Source organism: Chlamydotis macqueenii, chromosome Z, assembly GCF_036417535.1.
Source record: "Chlamydotis macqueenii isolate bChlMac1 chromosome Z, bChlMac1.mat, whole genome shotgun sequence".
NCBI classification, from domain to species: Eukaryota; Metazoa; Chordata; class Aves; order Otidiformes; family Otididae; genus Chlamydotis; species Chlamydotis macqueenii.
Window position 1 is genome coordinate 78,765,808 of NC_141593.1, and position 13,710 is coordinate 78,779,517.

The 13,710-nt window shown below is 37.5% G+C and overlaps 1 protein-coding gene across 10 annotated transcripts in view; it reads right to left on the reverse strand.

Moving 5' to 3' along the window:
- The window catches only part of MEF2C (myocyte enhancer factor 2C), a 138,436-nt gene that overhangs the window by 53,229 nt on the left and 71,497 nt on the right, over positions 1 to 13,710 (reverse strand). For all 10 annotated transcript variants that reach the window (XM_086770841.1, XM_086770844.1, XM_086770842.1 and 7 more), the window contains one exon: positions 11,809 to 12,012. In XM_086770841.1, coding sequence (XP_086626967.1) covers positions 11,809 to 12,012 — 204 coding nt within the window. The remainder of the gene's footprint in view (positions 1 to 11,808; positions 12,013 to 13,710) is intronic.

The window sequence follows — 13,710 nt, forward strand, 5'->3', positions numbered from 1 at the left end:
AAACCGTGGAAAGGCATCTCAAGAACAGACAGCGTTATCGGCGGGCAGTCCATGGAAGGAGAGGTATGGAGATATTTCGCTTCATGCAAAACAGGAGGGTAAGGTATCCTGGCCTGAGCAGAACATTTAAAACACCAGCTCCCTAGCAGGTGGAACGAAGCAGGCAAAAAGCCAGGATTAGACTGACTTTTTGTTATCACCATCCTCTCTGGTGATGAAGGTCCTCTTGCCTGTGTTACTCAGAGAAGGGTCCTCTTGCCTTTGTAACTGCCAACTCCCTGTGGCGTTGGACGTTTTTACTTTTCAGTACAGATACATAAATGCTGTTGATGGTGTGAACTATTTGGGTCCCCATTCTGCCACCCATACTGCAATTGCTTCAGAAATGAAGTCGGGATTCTGCAGATATTTGCAGGAGCGTGCAACTTTCTTCTTGCAAATCCTTTCACTGTCTGAAACAGGACTTCTATGAATCCTTGTAAAAATAAGGCCTATTCTATTGTTGCTTACTACAAAAGGTGATGAAATCAATCAAAATCAGTGTCTGTGCTAGGAACTGTAACCAGAGAGTTTTGAAGTTAGGCAGAAGGCTCACATCAACGACACTAGTCTTTAAATCAGTGATGTAACTAAACCTGAATGGTGGACTTTTTTTTTTACCTAATCTAGGCTCCGTTTACCTAATACAACTACGAGCAGTGGCTAAGGGCCCACATCTGGAAACACTTACACACTAAACAAAACTTTGCTCATGTGTAAGCATATGAAGAACTGTGCATCACTTGCACAGTTTTGCTAGAAACTCAGCGCTGCATAAACTTCAACACTGGTTTGGCAAAGAACAGTTGTCAGCTTATGGGACCCCAATAAAACAAAAAGTTTTGGGGGAAAAGAGGGCAAGGTCAGTAGTTTGCATTAAAGACAGTTGTGAGGTAAGAGAAGATGTGGTATTTCTACACTTGTGGTTTTCAATGCTGTGTAAAAATCCAGGTAAATAACCACATTCTGTATCTACCTTACAAAGCAGGGATGTCTCAACGATGGAAATGAAAAATGGGTTTGCTCACAAAAGCCTTTGTGTCTGGAACGTAGCTATAAGTAGCTCACTATCTAGGTTGAAAATGGTAATGCAGGGTAGTGTGTCCTATTTTTCCATGCTTGCAGTGAAGATACAATACGGGAATTCAGCCTTGGCAATTACTAATACATCACACAGACACAATTACACCCTGTGTACTGCATAAAGTAATCGCTTGTGGTCTGCCTCCATTACAAAGAGCAGTGGGGGGCCAACACGCAAGAAGACAAAATGCTTTACAAGGAGGAAGGAGACCAGAAGAGTCAACGTACCCAAATACAAGGACCTTGATTCTTTTTTGGAGTGATTTAAGTCCCTTTCCATCAATTATCGTCCTTTGTCTCCAGAGTCTTATCACAAGCAGCATTACAGGAACTGAACAAAACAATACTCAGGCTCAAATAACCCTGTGAACTGTGCTGACATTTCCACACCCTGTTGCTGTGTTTGACCAGGTTACTCAGATGTAAAAAAAGGAAAAAAAAAAAACAAACCCAACCAAAAACTCCATACAGAACAACAACAAAGATTCCTGTTTTAAATAACATGCTCAACCCTTCCTGGTGTCTTTTCTGCCGTCTAGCAGATACCTCGCGCGGCAATACCGCGATGGTGATGTGATGTAAAAACCTCTGTAGCAAAAAACAAGATCGACTTTCTCTAATACGACAGCTTTTCAAATGAAAAGTTTCTGCTTTGTGGGGTTCTCAACAGGTTTATTTTTAAGTTAATTAGATCCGGCCCCTTGCCGTTCCCACCTCGTCTGCGCTTTCGGTGAAATTTGAGTTTTAGACAAATGAAGAACTACAAATAAAAATCTTCACTTGTGTATATATGTAGAAGTGCTCTGCAGCTGGAGCTTGATTTCTCACTGAAATAAATCAGCTATCTACTCATTCACTTCTACTGCTCAGAATTAGAGTAATAAATTTTTCTTTCTTACTGATATGTGAAGTTTTCAGGGCACAATTTTAAGTATGAAATCAATGAAAAGCACCTATTTTTTTCATTCATTCACACTAGATATGTGACATTTCATGGTAATTCCTGACAGAACATTGCAGTCGTTGCTCATCTGGAAATAAATTAAAAAACATGTGGAAAGTAAAAAAAAAAAAAAAAAAAAAAGGACCTTAGGAAAGCTAGCTATTTTTGACAGTAAGTTAGCTTCTGTGAAACAAAGCCTTGTCTTTCAGAAAGTGTTTACAATCTATGAGAAAAAAAAAAAAATATCCTTGGGCTAAAATGTTTATTGGCACCTAGAAGTCTGAAGAAAGCAAGTCAGGCCTGTGGTTTTTTGAGGGCACTTTATCATCGCCTGCATTCTCAAAGGGATCTGTGAATGAATAGAGCTGGATTACTCAGCCTTCTATTCCACGCCTATTCCTCTCCATTTTCCTTGGCAAGACAGAGAGCCAAGCTATTTTTAGTTCAGCAGTTTTCTATTTTTAGACAAATATCAGTTAGGAGACATTTGTTAGGAGAAATTTAAAAAAAGAAAAACACAAAAGGGGGAGGGAATGAGGCTTCCCATCTCATATTGTGAAGCAAGCCCTTCAACCTGTAACTCCAGGCGTTTCAGCTGCTTCCAATCTTGGAAAAATAAAGAAAATTCAGAGTTCAGGGATTTAAAAATAAACCTACCCTCTGGCAATCAGACCAAAATACAACAAGCTGTTACTATGTGAAACAGTGACTACAAAAACAAAGAACATTCTCCAATGACTAGATTGGGATAAAACTTTGGAGCTATTAAGTTATAAGAATGTTACACAGACATTTAAGATTTTTCCAGCTTCTCAGCCAGATATATCATGTTTTGGAGAAAAAAAACAGTGATCTGTGAAATAGACCTTGCTCGGAGAAATACAGATTAAAGCTCCCAGTTTGACAAAGAAAGGAGCTATGAACCGAGTTTGAAACACACTTGTATTCTGCACATATTTTTCCCCTTTGTCCTAGCATTTTTACAACAATCCATCCAAAACACTTCCTAAGTTATTAAAATATTTTAAAAATCATTACTAAGAACAAAAGAATAAAAGAAAAATAACGTGGGGACATGAGCAATAGCAAGAACTGACCCTCAGTAAGTAAAATTCAGGAGGTCCAAGCTCCCTCAAAGTACACTCAAAAGCAGCTTTTGCTCTGCCACGTGCTTCACAGTAACTAACTTTGCATCCATTTTACTTTTTTTTCTGTCCCTATTCTCTTTTTTTCCAGGCATGGAAAAATAAGCTATCAGGTGAGCTACTTCACTGTATTTGAGATACATCAGGATTACAAACTATGTTTCACGTTAACCAAATCCTTGTTGCAAACAAATCATCATGGAAAATTTTTCTTTTTTTTTTTTTTTTTTTTGAGAGAGAAAGCAAAACAAAACAACTTATTATGCAACTTTCCCTTAGCTGCATTTTTCATGTAATGGATTAATTTGAAGTATATTAGACAAAAAAAAATAATAGTGTCAGCACCTGACCCTCTACCTTTCTTGTTCTAGGCTGCAAAGCATCTATTACTTGTTAGATGTGCAGCAACAGGATGCTGGAAAGACAAGAGTCAAAAATCTCATGTGGATAAGTGGGAGGAAGGGAATAAATTGCTATCTATTGAACGTAGCAGTGGGACTACTTTGGACAGTCCCACTGACTGGAACACCAGTCCCATTGAGGGACTACTTTGGACAGAACAGACTTGCCTTCCACAGTTTTTCAGCTTTGAAGTTTTTCTTGTGGTCTTGTAATAGCCAATATTTACATAAAGGTCAAATTGATGGAATAGTAAGATTAGGCAAGAATATCAGCTTTTGTTTAAAACAGATATATTTCTAAATTAATTGCTTGAGAAAATGAAATAAAGATTGATAAAGTGGAGAGTTTTTTAGTATTTTTTAAAACAGGATATTCCCCCCCCCCCCCCCCCCGCAAGACCTTTTTGTACTAAGCATAGTTAGGAAAAACACAGAAAAAACTCACATGAGGATATTAGGTTACAAACACACTTTCCAAAGGCTCAAAACTCAGAAGGCAAACAAAGAAAGACCAAAGGAATGTTACAAAAATGTTGAAGATCTTGAAGCTAATCCCATGATTTTGTCATATATGAGGTTAGCAATAATGGTTTGGCTCATATTTACTAAAAATGAAACAAGAAGTAAGCACTTAAAAAGCCTAAATCATCATCCAAAGGAAATTCTTTGGCCTGTTGACCCTGTCCAATCATCTCCTGGCCTGTGGAAACTGGTAAGAGTAGCTGTTTTTATAACAAGCTTGTCTTCAACCAATTTACAGAGGAAATCAATAACGCTATCCCCATTTTACAGATAGGGAAACTGAAGCACTGAAAGGAAATGTGACTTGTCCAAGGTCACACAACAGTATTTGGCAAAGCTATTAATAAAACCCAAGTCTCAGGAGCCCTAGTCCAGGGCAGTATCCAATAGACTGTACTGTCTTTAGATCACCCTGAATAACCTTTCTCACATACAGGCTTACTTTCTATACTGTCCCAGATCTTCAGCCCATGGTAGCTGAAATAATTCCTCTGATTTCCACAGCCGAAGAGTTGACTTGATGTGTATTTCATAGCTTGTTTATCTACAGTATTGTGTTACAATGACATGAAAAGGAAATACGCTTATTAAACAAGCTACAACAGTTGCCTTACTTTTCCTAAAAAGAACACATTTGGAGAGTTACATGAGCTTATTTACTACAAATATACAGATAAGAGTCTTAATTGATATGAAGAGGCTTTCAGAATCTAATTAACCTCCAAGCTAGTCATTAGCTCTGTGACCTTTACAAATAATTGACAGAAGGAATTCTTTTTCCTCTTCATCTTATTCAGAACTTCCACACCAAGCGACTAATCCTACATGTGCCCTAGGACCCACAGCACACCTGTAAGAAGTGACGGGATAACGTGCAGGAAGTCCATCAGCTAAACAGGACTGAGGCATTCCTCTCGGGCACAATATGCTGCCCATGAAGCACATCACACGCGTGCACCTTTTGCTGCCATCCTCATCCACTCCAACCTTCCAGTGTGCCAAAGCTGTACTAACTTTTAACTCTCAAGTCCCTCAGGCCTGTAGGAGATTAAGTGTTACTTCACGCCTACTAACACTCAGTTGCTGGTCACACTAAAAGTGATCAGGTTTTCAATTCAAGCTAGTTCTTCTACAAACCTGCGGAAGTATTCATTGTTACCTATCATCAGTTGCACGTTTTCATTCTATGCGTTTTTTAGAGCAAAATGCTTTTTTTTTTTTAACTAGCACTAACACACACATGCAAAAGCAAAATTCTGAATTCCACCACCCTGAGGGGCTTGGTATTACTTTGTTTCCTATCATCTTGACATTAAGGTCTGTAAAGAGGGCCCTCCTCTGTGTTGTAAAACACAAAGGATGTGCAATCTGCAGGGAGAATTTCACATGTCCACAAGCTGACTTCTTCCCCTTGGGGAAAAATGCTGCTGCAAATGGCACTCGTCTCTCTTGCTCTGTTCGGTTCATTCTCCCTCACCAAATACAGGAGAAGGGGGAAAGGAAAATACTCTGAAAAAATGTCAATTCGCCAGCAGTTACTAGAGTAATGAAGAAACATGACCCTACACAAAACAAGTTAAAAACACAATGCTAGATGCTGATTATCTATGAAAGAGAATCTATAATTTAAAAAAAAAATCTGACATGTTATTTGAATTAGAACTACTTTTTTTTTTTTTTTTTCCCCCATGGCCAACCAGCAACCCATTACAATGCCTAGGCTAATTAAAGTCTCCTAGAGAAGCTCAGGCTAATTCTTGATGAAGTCTTCAGTATCACTAAAAGCAAGACTTCACCCAATGTGAGTTTCTCCAGACTGACCCAATTTCAGTGAGAAAGGAGAAGGAAAAGATGATGGAGGGGCATCAATGAAATGGAAAAGTGATCCTTAACAGAAATACTGAACGAGCAGCTGATAAGACAAGAGACAAAGGAGAGCACAACTTAATGACACTGTCAGGGACAGAAAGACAGAAAAATAAGTATGTACTGGAGTGCAATTGGCAAGAAATTAAGAAGGAGGAAACTGAGGATGAGTTGAAGATGAGGAGAAATGGCCAAAAGATGGTACTTGGTACGAGGGCATCAGATTACAACAAAATTACAAGAGCGAGTGGAGTGGTGGATGAAAAGGCATAGTATGCTTGATAAATATTCAGGTGCTGATATCTTCCTATATGTAAAAGTCTATGTCGAGGACCTTGAACTCCCCCTAACTGTAAAAAAAGGAGAATAAAGAGAAAAAAAAAAGGGAGTAGTTGAAGCCAGATGCCAGTAAAAGATAGAGTCAAAGGCAGACAGCAGGAGAGATAATTCAGAAAAGGAAAAGACACAGGTCATGGAAGAGTTTCTTGTAAGACAAAAGACAGCTGCAAAGATCAGACAGATGTGTGTGCATGCATGCAAAGTAGCAGTTTTAAGTAGCGAACTTCTTTAAAAAATTTATATAAGATTTGGTGGGTGATCAGCATTGATAACATAGAACCTCAGTCAGAAAAGAGAAAAACGGAGGAAGTTTGTGTTGTTCCTCTCTTTTTTCTCTGCCAGTGATTAGTGGTACGGCAGAGGGGAACTGAAGAGGTGGATGTATGTTGGTCAGAAAATGGAAGACGTGTTTAACAGGATGAATTTGACAGGGCTGACCTAGTAGGAGAACTTGAGTTAAAGGCAGTGATCACTGAATTAGAAGAGGAATAGAAGCCAGTTGGAGAAAGAGGGACAGTAAGAGCAGAAGTGTCAAAGAAATTGATGGACTGGGGGCCTCAAAAGAGCTGAAAGATGAAGTGGTTAGTGATTTGTGGAGGAACAATTTATGTGCACACAGAGCAAGGATCAGCGTATCAGACTTGGCATGTAAGAAACAGAATCAAAACCAGGACTTGGCAAAAACTCACCAGAGGTCTGCTAAAGCTGAGAGGGTAGCTGGTGCTTTGACATGAAAGAAGTGACAAGGAAGAAGAGACAGGGAGAGAAAAACCAGGCAGGACGTTTCACCTTAAATCAGCAAAGGCTTGACGGCTTAGCTGAAGAACCACAGATTTCTGTAATATGTTTAGGGTTGTAATTACATTTGCCAAGATGCAAAACACTTCCCTGTATTCCTACTCTGAAATGCGTTCCCTTCAATCTAAGGGTGATGTCCTTTCTGTGTGCCTAAGCGGTGGGTTTACAGTGCTTTGGCACTGGGCTCCCGTCACTCACAGCGGTGTGGCAGTGCAATATCACTGAAATACGTGGTGTTACATCCAATTCTGCTTTACAGAAACAAGGATTGCATTTTAAATAAATGCAAAAATGCATAATTCATTATTATTTCTACTAATATTACTATTAATGTATTACTATTACTTATCTGCTGTAAAACTCTGATGTTTTCTCTTCTCCATTTCCTCATCGCCATATGAAAATTATTGTGTAGTCCTACACAACTGTGCTAATAACGTTAAAGAATAAACTCATGAGGTAAGTCTTTTTTTTTTTGACAGAGCAGATAGGAACTGGATGTATTGTCAAAATTCTAAGGACAGATTGGAACTTTAGTTGTAAAAGCTTGTACTTCTGTACAAAAGACTGTGTACTAAATGCCACAGGATTTTGTAATGAGGGAAAATGTAATCCCATTTTAAAGTAAAGAATTACAAATCTTCTAGTAATTATATCACAGGACTTAAAATGACAGCTGCTGATTGTTGGTGTTTACATACAGCACTTGGAAGTTAGCACAAAGATGAAATTAATCTTTTTTTTTTTCCTCAGTGTCAAAGGAACCCTGCACAGGTTGTGCTATTCCGTAAAACAAGTTACTATACCGAGCAACCACCACGCACTTTTTAACTGCAGCAGAATTGAATGAATGACTGTGGTGTGAGCGGTTTGGTGGGTGAGGACACAAGGGCTTCAGTTTTAAGAGTCCGATTAACTCTAAACAGAAGTCTCAGAATGAATACACTTTTTGCAGAAGTAATACATATAAAACCTCCACACAGATTTTGGTAAGACTCACAATAATTGTCACTGTTGCTTAAAATGGATAAACTTGAGTGCTGAATGCAAATATTTTCTCCTTCATGAGTACATATTGACTTTTAGTTACCTGTGGATGTTGTAAGTATATTTATTGGGTAATAACTGAAACACATTTACCTGGTAGATAATTTCTGTGATTTGAAGAACTCAAATATAAATTTCTGTGATTTGAAGAACTCAAATATACCAAACTGTATGTTAATCAACTCCATTTTGAATGTGGCCACTGGAAAAGGCCATCTCAGTTATATTTATTACATGTAAATAAAATTACTACATGTGTAAAGAAAGTATAAGCTATTTGTTTAAATCACTAAACCAAAAGAGCTCAAAGAATAATAACCGACCTTTACAATTCTCTTAATATTAGCCAGTCATAATGACAGATGTAATCAGGTCATATCCTTTATAAGTTGTTTAGGATCAAGTTGCTTGATTTGCAGTAATACAGGTACTAAAATAAATGTCAAATATTTTTTCCCTTGAAAATAGTGTAATGTTTGTTAGATATATGACACTTGGTGTCTTCTGATGCTTCAAAATAACAAATTATGGCCTGAAGACTAATTACTTCAGAAATGCTAAATACAGTTAATCCCAGTAATTAAACCAAAAACATTTGCTTAATAAAATTAACAGCTTTAGTCAGACCTACATGAAAATTCATGTGGTTTTTCCATTTGAATAGCAGTGGTTTAACTTAAAAGTAGTTAACTAGATATTAGAGACCTACTCTTTTGATTTTCTTTGAATATAGATTGTTCAAAGAAGTTATACGACATTCAAATGACTGATAACACGGTGCTTCCACAACAGAAAAGTAACTAAATAGTTAATATTATGCTGAGTGTGAACAGAAATTGGATTCTAAATTAAAGACCTTTATACGGTTGACAGTTATATTTCAAATTTTCATAAGTCTACCTAAAAAAGTTTTGTTTCTCTAATACTGTGCAGAAATCTGTGAGCACAGCCATGCCCTTTTCTTCTGCTGAAATATAGTTATTGAACAGTCATTTAGTTGAAAATTATCAGATTTAATAATACTGTCTGATTCTCAGCTGCTGTTGATTGCTCTGGAAGAAAATGATTAAAAACTTGTAAGTGTGAAATCTAGCTGTCTGAAAGCGAAAAAAAATGGACTTCTTACAAGGAAAATATGTGTAATGTAGTCAGTTTAACTGATCAATTTAAATATTTAAATGTGTGGCAGATTTATATCCTGTACCTAAAAATATATCCAAACTACACCAAGAGTCAGGCCATTTCTCAGATTGCATGCTTTCACGGGCTCTGTTCCTCTATTGTACTCATAACTGTCATGCCAATTATCAAGTAAAGGCACGATAATAGGAAATCCTTGTTCAAAACCTACTCCCTGCACAAGTACTCCTTTGATCCTGAAACACTACTGGCATTGGCGTGGCTTAAGTATTTTGCATTACAGGCAGAATATTGAAAAACATAACAGAGAAATGATCAAATGACTGAATTCAGGGCTGACAGAACACGTGGAAAACCTATAAACACGCACTTCATTTGGCCTTTTTTTCCTATTGTTAGATTATGAAGTTTAAATAATGTTTATTTCAATTGCCTGCTTTTATTCGTCTCCTTTTAGAGGAGAGAAATGGGATGCCCACCAAATTCTGGGTACAGCCAGAAAATTACATGTCTGCATGCAAAACTGCCTATCAGTCTATCCAAACTGGCCTACTATTTTTGCAGGAAATTGACTTTGTTGGCGCAGAGTGTGCTCTTTCTGAAAATCTTAAAGTCACAACAAAATGGACATTATTTTAAATTTCACATTTTCCCTCAAGTTTCTTGAAAAATCATAGTCCTCATCATCAAAAGTATTAATTCATTGTGAAGCAAGTAATAAATCCCTAACGACTGGCTTACTCCCCTATTCCCACAAGAAAGCCTGCAGGAAGAAGTAAAGATATTACAGGAAACTTTTCCTGCTAAGAATATGCTGGCTTTTTGCCACTAAAAGACGACAGGGCATTATTTTGGGGACAGAATTTTAATTCTGCTGGACAGGACACAGGCTTACCAGATCTAGGTGACAGGAAAGGCTTCATGTCTACACAGGAGATTTGAAATAAGAGAGGAAAAGAGCTGACGGAGAGGAGGAAGAAATTATGTACTTTCCTCTTAGTCTTAACTCACATAAATTTTTGTTCTGCTGTCAGAACCTCACCCTCTGCTAACGGGGGAGAAAATCTGCTGGGAGATCATGATGGAAGCAAACCGGTATCATTCTGTATGTTGACATAAGGACAGACACAAAAGTGATATATATTTCTGGGTCGCAGCCTTTGCCAATCTATGGTGCAGTGACTGTGACACCCTGTACCCAGTGCAACCATGTCCATTATACAGCATTTTCTTCTCCGTCAAGACCATTATTTTATATGTGATTCACACATTTACTTTCTGCTATTGCTAGTCTCACATACGTGACTAACCCAGGTGAAAATTCTAAAGCACCAAAGTCTCATATTAGACAACACACAGATTATTTAAAAAACTGAAACTAACACCTTTAGAAAGATATGAAGTTATGTACGTGTATAGGCCAAGGTATTCAAGAGCACTTATGAGTAAATTTTCACTGATCTTTAAGACAGGACCTCATCCTTCCAATACTTTAAAAAATTATACTGTTAGATGCCCAGTCACTTATGTGCTTTGAAAACAGGAGTTGCATAAATCACATAAGCAATTTTTTAGATATCACTCTGAATGTTTTGCTATTACAACAAAATAATTTAAAGCTTCATTTATTTTGCATGACTTGAATCCTAATGTGATTATAAAGTAAACTGACTTTTCTGCAAATATTAGAAGCTTAAAATTGAAAATCTTAAATTCTAATTAGTAATTTTCAGTGATTGTAAATACAATTTGCCCTATATAATTTTATTTTTAAATAATTACAAGGTGTCTCTAGCATTCTGAAAGTATTGTTTTGATACTGTTATTATCATACCACGATAACAGCATTCTGTGTGAATTAGCTGAAACATTTGTTATTGTGCAGCTTGTGAGTAAACTTTTCTTGCATTTCATTAAAGCTTCTTCCTCTGTAAGTAATCAAAAAGCTAAGCAAGTCAGTTCAATGCCTTAAAGCAGTGATTTTAAGTCTTTTTTTTCCACACCTTTTACAATGTACTTCTCAGTTCCTCCTGAGCGGAGGACATTATAACTTTTGGAATGAGGAGACAAGGCACCCAATGTTTTTTGGACAGCATGTCACTGGGAGTGACCAGGAGACAAGGGGGAGATTTAAGGGGGAGGTAATGGTCAAGGCATGGAGAGGACTAACAAGACAAAGGGACAAAGCAACACAGAAACGTGGATGACAGGGAGCCAGAGATCCCATTGCAAGAGTTTCTGCTGAGCGTCTGAGACTCAGCAGGACTTGTATTTCACAAAAAATGTGGATTCCCTCCAGTCTCTGCTGCCCCATCTCCAAACCCCAAACTAATAGCAGGTTGTCCCTGTTCTGCTCTTCTGCTGCTATGTCACCTCCAGGGTACATTCTGTGACCCGCAAGAAAGACAGTCAGGCCTCTCACTTTGAACACCTCCGCCTGAGAACAAAGCAAAAAAAAGAATCCTCACAGAACACAAAATCATACCTCAACAATATCCGAATTCGTTCGACTCTCATGCGGCTCGTTGTACTCGGTATATTTCAGCAACACTTTGTCCATATCAGTGCTGGCATACTGGAACAGTTTGTTGGTGCTGTTGAAGATGATCAGAGCAATCTCGCAGTCACACAGAACACTCAGCTCATAAGCCTTCTTCATTAACCCAAATTTCCTCTTTGTAAATGTCACCTGGAGAAAAAGAAAAAAAGGTCCATCAAAAATCCCCAAGCTGCTCTGTGTAGTCCCTCATTTTTTTTCAGAAATATAATGTGTGACGGCTGAATTGAACACATTCAGAAGACAAATGCATAAATATAAATACAGTTGCAAACCAGAATATATGTTTGTGTGTACATAGTGAGGAAATATACCTAATTCTCAGTGCACAAAACCCGAGGTACAAAGAGCATGGGACACTAATTAGGAAGCTCTATGAAGCGTTTGTACTGCATCTTTCTCCACAATTTTTAAGTTCATATATTCTTTATACTGCATACATCTTTCCCATCAATGTATTAAAATTGCAACTCAGATTTACAGCTGTAAATAGTTCGGACATGTGGAGTCAATTCTTATTTTTGACCGTGACTGACTTTGATTCCATGCCTCCCAACGCCTGCTAGATTTTTAGTGGAAGACATTATTTCATACAGAATTTAAGATGTGTGAAACAGATACATTGCTCGTATAAACACATTCCCAATGGCTTTGAAGAAATATCTAGTGTTAAAAATTCATGTGAGAAATGAGAAATATAAAACACCAAAGAAAAGCATATAATACTTGACCAGCACAAATATCACTTTTGAAATAAGGTCTTTTCTAAATACAGATGCAGCATACTTCATTTCATTTCAAATTAGATGCTTAGAAATACAAAATGGCATTTTTTAGTAAAAAGGACTTTGGGTCATATTATGCATGAAAAAATAGGGACGTGCTTTTGAGTTCTCAGTAGGCCAGCTAATACCCTGACATCATGCAAAACCTTGGCAGTCTGAAAAATATTGTTACTCTGTACAAAACCATAATTTTCCACAGGGACTGTTTCGACAACGAAAGACCTACACAACAAATAATTTTCTTTTTTTTCTCTTGTTTTCTGCACTAGCTTACAACTTCCAGTAAGAGATGTGACTCAGAATGAGAAACGACCATGAGTGGTTTAAGCTAAGCGTATGGTTGAATTTTTCTCCTTCTTCTGTTTCCTCATATATGCAATTTCCATTAAATGTATACAATGACTGTGATTTTTTTCTTACATATATGTTTTCCTGTAATAAATTTCAGTGACAAGAAATTTTAAGAAGAAAATACAGTTTTGCTAAGCCTATTAATCAAACTTGACATGTATTCAAGGTACTTGATATGTCAAGGGCAGGCACACAAGCAGGTTTACAGGTCTGCCTAATCCTGCACTTGTTGCTAGCATTCCTTAATACCTATGAGCGGTAGCACCTCTGCACTTTAATGCGGAGGCAAGGAGATTCATCCGTACAGGTTCATATGGCTGCTGTTTTATCTTGTCATGCTCCTAATGCAAGCTAATGCTAACTGCGACCCCAGACTACCTTAAAATCCCAGCATGTCAGACCATGGAAAACGTGACCTTTAAGTATTGCTAATCCCTATTTGCTAGTCCATCTCGGAAAGACGAGGCTCTGTGCGCATATTGTGAACATTTATTCTCCCAAATGTATACTGAATATTGTCATTTCAATCTCTTTAGCCTCTGTTAACAAACTTGAAAGATTAAGAAAAGATGGTTTGCCATTAAATGCAATTATTCAAGCATTTTAAAAACACACTGCCTGCAGCACCAGTCTCAAGTATGCATAATTGATAGTAATTTCTTTCTAAATTTGTCTGTCTCAATGGTTTTTGATA